Genomic DNA, 6,816 nt, shown 5'->3' on the forward strand with positions numbered 1-6,816 from the left:
AAACTGTTTTTCAAAGAGAAACTTTTTCCACAGGTTTCACATGAGAAAGGTTTCTCACCTGTGTGAGTTCTCATGTGGTCAACTAACTTAGATTTATTCAAGTAATTTCTTCCACAGGTACCACAAGAGATAGTCTTCTCACCCATGTGAACTCTCATATGAGCAGTTAAACTTTTTTTGTGAGTGAAACTTGTTCCACAGGACCCACATGAGAAAGGTTTCTCACCAGTGTGAATCGTCATGTGAAGATTTAAATTTTTTTCATCAGACAAACTTTTTCCACAGGTCCCACATGAGTAAGGTTTCTCACCAGTGTGAATTCTCATGTGAACATTTAAACTTTTTTTACAAGAGAAACCTTTTCCACAGGTTCCACATGAGAAAGGTTTTTCCCCTGTATGAATTCTCATGTGATAAATCAAAGTACTCTTGTGAGGGTAATGTTTTCCACAGGTTGAACATGTGAAAGGTTTCTTAGCCATGCGAGTTGTCATGCGTGTTGTCAAGGTATTTCGAGAAAAGGTTTTGTCACAAATTTCACAAGAATATAGTTTTTGGTCTTGGTGAGCTTTCTTGAGTGTTTCTTGTTTTGAAATCGCCATTTTGCCTTTCTGTTTGTTCACCAACATGTCATCAGTCTCCTGTTTCAGCACAAGTGGTACTTTATCCTGACTGATACAGAGTTGCTCATTTTCCTCTTTGAACTGTTGAGGTTCTGGCTCCTCTTGCTCCCGTTTCATCTGCAGAGGTTCTGGTTCCTCTTGCTCCCGTTTCATCAGCAAAGGTTCTGGTTCCTCTTGCTCCCGTTTCATCAGCAAAGGTTCTGGACCCTCCTGATGTAAAGTGGAGTTTTCCTCCTCTTTACTCATGCAGCATTGATGGAAATCTGGACAAAAAGACAAAACAAAAGCTTCAAAATGTGAGTCAATGAACCCTTCACTTTCATTAACAAAAAATAGTCTTCAGTGAACTTGTACGTGTCCACAAAAATAAAATAAATTCTCTGCCATAGTTCATCTTTCGGAGCAATTTTTATTAACCTTATTTGGATTTTTACAATGTCTGCATGTGGTTAATAATTTTACCAGCGATAAAACTGCAGTGGCATCAAGAGTGCCAACATTTGGAAATATGTCGTCTGTCTAGCCGACATTAACCCCTCTTAAGGATTTGCTTCTTGCAAACTGGGACGTTTCACAATATTCTGTGACCACTGCACACTGTGACTGTAGGAGGCGCTGTTGCAGCTTTATAGTTTGCTTTATTTATGGACACAGAATACGATAGCGCTTATATAATGGGAGCACTTAGTTTACATTAGAACATTAGACTACTTTTCCTTCCCCTTTTCTTTCCTTTGGTATGTTATTTTGTTTGCATTTCCTTTTAACTCATGTAAAGCACTTTGAATTGCCTTGTTACCTTTCAGAAATAATAGTATTACATCTTATACATTCAGCAGGAAAGTTTACACAGGTGGTAAAGACTATTTATATGCAATTCTTTCATTCCGTCAAAAGTAAAATAGCCCTCAAACCTTCAGTTTTTGTTTTGAAGGTTTCATAAAGATACAATGTGAGGAAGGAGAGGGAGATTTCTATAAAGAGAGACTGTTTCACTGAAGCATGGATGAATCTCGCATCAGATTTTGGACTCGATCTCAGCTGCTGAATCACTGAAGCTAGAACTTGTCGGTTGGAAAATATGTGTGTGTGCATATGAACTTGCATAGCCTATATTATTCATTAGTAATCATATTTATATGAATATGTAGAGGTTATATACTTTTTTTATTATCGTTTACGAATGTAAAATGCTCATCATACATCAATATCAGAATATTCTATTCCTATTCTAATGTTTCCCCCACTAAGCATATTCAAGTATGCTGAACCATGCATAAATACAATTCAAAAATACTTAGAAAATAAAATACTTAGTAAATTTAGCTTTGATAGTCATTTGAATAAGATTTCTAGTTTAAAAAAGTGTATTATGATTGATTAAATGCAGTGATACTTTATTGTGCCTGTCAAACAACGCTGAGTGGAGTGGCCGACCACTCCAACATGGCCACCCTTAATTTCGTCAGCTACAATAGGCGAGAGCGGCCCATGTATGAGGTTCCATTTTTGTCAAAATTAAGAAGAAGTCATACGTTTAGATGTCATATGTCCATGTTGAATATGTCGTTCATGTCCTTGGTCCGTGTTGCTATTGCCTGTTCTCTTCACCATTATAAAGTCTTGAAGCAGGTCGTGTCTGATCAAAGGGTTTATTAGATATTACAAAAATGTTGGTCTTTCAATATCAGTGGTTTCAAAATGTCTACTGCTGCCTCTAGTGGCGTGGGGGTGGTAACACAAATAATCCAATTACATTACTAATTCAGAATACCACAAAGTCTTTATTATTAATTCTGGCATTACTAGAACAGTAAAAGATAAACTCCCTCACAAAAGAACATACCTTTTCATTTTCTTAAGGAAGTAGAGCTAATTAAATGAAATAAACAAGAACTGAAAGTGGTTCCTGTTTTCTTGATGGAAAACTTGTTGAAACTGAGGCAAAGTTTAAATTCCTTGTGTCATTCCTGGACAGTCAGCTCAACTTTGCTGACAAAACTGACTATATATTTAAGAACTGTTCTCAGAGACTCTACATTTTTAAAAAGACTAGCTTGAAGTTGTGCACAACATTAGGTTGAGGTTGTTCAGTTAAAATGTTAAAACTTAAAATTATAACTTGAGTTTTAAATAATCTCAAGTTAAAACAACATTTTAACTCCAGTTTTAAATTTTCATCTTCTCAGTTGGTTTGGTCACATGAGCTGCAGACCAACAATCTTAAGAATAGTTTGAATGGCAGGTATAACAGCAGGTAAATAATGGTGAAACAAAAAACAACTGTCTCAACTGTTTGCTGAAAGAACATGGAAGATGGCAAGAAACATTTCAGAAGAGAGAGTCGACCGTCTTTATTCATCAGTTTGAGCCTCTGAGCTCATGAAGGCGTTACTGTGTTCCTATAGCAACCAAGAACATCTTTTAGAAGTTATTTATTAATGGTTCAATAATTATTCTTAACCAAACTAAACATTTACTTATAGCATGCCAAGTGTTTTTGCTCTATTCACAAATTGTTGATAATGTGATTCTATGAACATGATTTATCATTTTAGAGTCAAAGGAAAATTTCCACCTTAATAGATTAAATAATGTTCATCTTATTTTTTCTTGTATAACTCTAACAAAGAGTATCTCAGAATAATAAACATGGCATCATAAAAACATTTTTTTCTAGCATCTGTTTAACAACTCTGGTTATTCTTCTGTTCTTAATTCATTTGTTTATTGACTTTTGCTCAATTAAATTTCTTACATGTACATTGCAAATTGTAGTTTTATTATAGTTGAACATGTTGTTTTTCATGTCTCCTTATTTTCTGTGGTCCTCCTATTATTTATGGAGATATTAATATAATATTTATAATGTATAAAAGTATTGTTTGTCATTTAATTAGCTCTACGTCCTTCAGAAAATGAAGAAAATGTTGTTTGATAATTTAGATTTTATCCTTTACTGACAAAATATAATTTATCTTATGGCAAAAGATTAATTGTCTTTTGTCTTTTGCCATAATGCCGAAATTAATAGTAAAAACGTTGTGGGAAAAAAATACGTCGTGGTATTCTGATTTAGTAATTATATTAATTGTCACCACCCCACGCCACTAGAGGCAGTAGCAGGCCCGAATCTATACGACTAAGAAGCAGATTTAGAAGTACACCGAAAACTACAGAATTTGTTAAAAAATGAGTTGCGTTGAAGTAAATGAGAGGAGTTTAAATACTTTCTGAAACTCCTTAATAAAGGTGAAGATATTACAGATTTAAAAAGAAAATAAAAACGGAAGGCTGCGAATAGCACCCATCAACCTCGTTAGCTGCCCTGACTAATGCCTGAAGACACTACGAGGTAGAAATCTAAGTATTTGGAAACCACTGGTATTGAAAGACCAACATTTTGTAATATTTAATAAACACTTTGATCAGACATGACCTACTTCAAGGCTTTTTAATTGCGAAGAGAACAGGCAATAGCAACACGGGCCAAGGACATGAACCTCAACATAGAAATATACAACAGACATATGCATATGTAGATGTTCTACATATGCATCCTCTACATGCAACATAGAGCAACGACATAGACCACCTATATCTATTTATTTTTGACACAAATGGAGCCTCATATCCATGAGGCGTCTATTCTTTTATTATGTCTATGGGCTCATCAGTAAAACCTGAAGGTGTTTCGTACCTATTCGGTGTAAGACGATCTTCGGTATCCGGGTGAAATCCAGCGGTCTGCGCTGATCCTCCATCTCTTCTTCGATCTTGACGTTGATTTCTTTCAACTCTGTGAATGTTTCTTCAGCAGGAGTTTCCTGCTCGTTGATAAACTCTCTCTGAGGCTGAACTGAAGACATTTTTATTAAAAACACTCACATATTTAGCTAAACTTCAAACCCGTTTTCACACAACCGTCTAACAAAAGAAAAGCTGAGAGTATCCCGTGTCCTCTGTTTTTATCTTTTTTGTGTTTCACTTCAGTGGCTGTACTGAAGAAACTGGAAATTATTTTTAGTTCCGCTTTGAATTTTCTGCTGCGAGTCTCCTCTTTTATTGATGGGTTTATTGTTAGTGGAAATTTAGAAAATAGTTTAATTTATATGTGTAACCTGGGGTTGTGACTCTTTTTGTATGGTGGTAAAACATAATGCTGCTTGATAACTCAAGACCAAGTACAAGTAGGGAGGGAGAGTTTAGTGAGAACCACAGGTGTCAAACTCCAGTCCTCAAGGGCCGCTGTCCTCCAGTTTTTAGATGTGCCAGAGGTTCAAAACGCTGGAATGAAATGGTTTAATTACCTCCTCCTTGTGTAGATCGGTTCTCCAGAGCCTTAATGACCTGATTATTCTATTCAGGTGTGGTGCAGCAGAGGCTCATCTAAAAGTTGCAGGACACCGGCCCTTGAGGACTGGAGTTTGGCGCCCCTGGCTGAAAAACAAACAAACAAACAAACCAAAAACATTGATAATATTGTTTTGTTGTTCTTGCAATAATGAATAAAGTGCTGTTTGAATGAAAATCACTTATGTCTCCTTGGTAGCTCATTAGAGTAAACTCCTTCTGATTCATTTTTTTTTTTCCCATTATTATTAATTTATTTATTTCACTACCTCAGTTCACCCGAGTGAAACGCAGAATACTAAATAATTACATACAAACTAATGTTTTCAAGCTTTTACAGTTAATTTAGAGGTTTTATGTTTTTATTAAATGTTTTTATAAAAGCTTTATTTACTAAAGTTTTTAATGAAATGTTTATATTAAACTTAATATTTTAAAAAAAAACTTTTATATCAGAAATGATAATTTCGTGCTGCCACCTATATATATTAAACTTTTAATGTTTAATAAAAAAAAAACATGTGATCAGACATGTGACCTGACACGGAAGCACATTCGTGCTGCCACCTACTGACACAAACCTGCTACTACACCTCCATTGTTTCAACTGTTGTAGAAATCAGTGACTCAGCTATTTTTCTACAATCTGTGCTGAATTCATTCCAGTGGATTTCAAACATTCATATGCTGGAGTATGTTTAAACAGCCACATTCAATAACATGGATTATCAAGTTTATTTCAGTGGTTCAGTCAGTGAAAATGAGTTTTAAACACATAATTTAAATTTACCAGCTGTAAAATGTATATATTTTTTGTCTCTTTTTATATAGAGATTTTGCATATAAGTAAGACGATAACCAGAATGCTTTTATTGTTCTGGTGTTTAAATCAATGCTTTTTCAATTGTTTCTTCAGTGACGTTAATATTTTGCATGCAATGTGAGACGTTTTTTCAGTCAATTATGTTCAAAATGTTCAAGTTAAATACAATAATCTAAAACACGTGGCCTCATACTGTTTTAAAATGAGTCAGAAACTACAAACTACAACCTTAAGTGCCGACATAATAGCTGTCCGTATTTTAACTATACAGTTCTATTCATACTCAATAAATTAAAATATGAAAGAAAATGTGGTATTAACATTAGGATTAAGAATATCTTCGGTTACCTACTTCAAAGCAGGTATTAAGCATTTCTCTCTTTAAATGTTTTTATTAATTTGTCTATCTAATCTTAAGCTGCATTGAGCCGCTATCAACCCGCATCTTTTTAAAACGTCCTCGACCCGATTCTCCACCGTCCTTAGAGGGAAAACTACGGTGGGCGACAGGTGCAAATACGCAGCAACAGAGAAAACATGCAAACAAAACAAGACACGCGCACAAATGAAATGCAGCAAACATAAAAACAGACGCAAACAAAAAGTAAATGAAATGCAGCAAACATAAAAATAGACGCAAACAAATGAAAAGCAGCAAGGCTTAGCTTTAATAGGTCAAACCCATTTGCACAGGAATAAATTAAATACTTTAGTGAACAAAATTGTTTTACAGCTATTATCTGACTTAATATCTGTGTTCCACCTCCACTCAGGGGAAAACTAGCGGGAGTTTTTATAACAATTTGCCGGGAGACGAGCGTTCTCTCTCGGTGTGCCGAACCTGGAGCGCCCGACCAGCTGACGGCTGGCTGTTAATGCAGCGGGAGCAGACATCTCCGAAAACGTCGGAGCAATATTGTAATTACGTGATTTATTGATGAACCGAGCAGATATTTCAGATCTATACATCTACATTCTCGCCTAAAAACATTGTAAAACATAATTTTGTGTAATTTT

General features: G+C 35.1%; 1 protein-coding gene across 1 annotated transcript; it reads right to left on the reverse strand.

Annotated features, from left to right (window-relative positions):
* Positions 1 to 310: 310 nt before the first annotated feature.
* LOC106943429 (zinc finger protein 665-like) lies at positions 311 to 4,655 on the reverse strand (the record flags this gene model as incomplete). The annotated part of the gene is made up of 2 exons (XM_015026738.1): positions 4,324 to 4,655; positions 311 to 886 (listed from the first exon to the last, which is right to left on the reverse strand). Coding segments are annotated over exons 1-2 (745 nt in total), but the record flags the coding sequence as incomplete, so codon positions are not given.
* Between the last annotated feature and the right edge of the window lie 2,161 nt (positions 4,656 to 6,816).

This window comes from Poecilia latipinna, unplaced genomic scaffold (genome assembly GCF_001443285.1).
Source record: "Poecilia latipinna isolate Pla-1442-1.1 unplaced genomic scaffold, P_latipinna-1.0 Scaffold5297, whole genome shotgun sequence".
Lineage (NCBI taxonomy): Eukaryota > Metazoa > Chordata > Actinopteri > Cyprinodontiformes > Poeciliidae > Poecilia > Poecilia latipinna.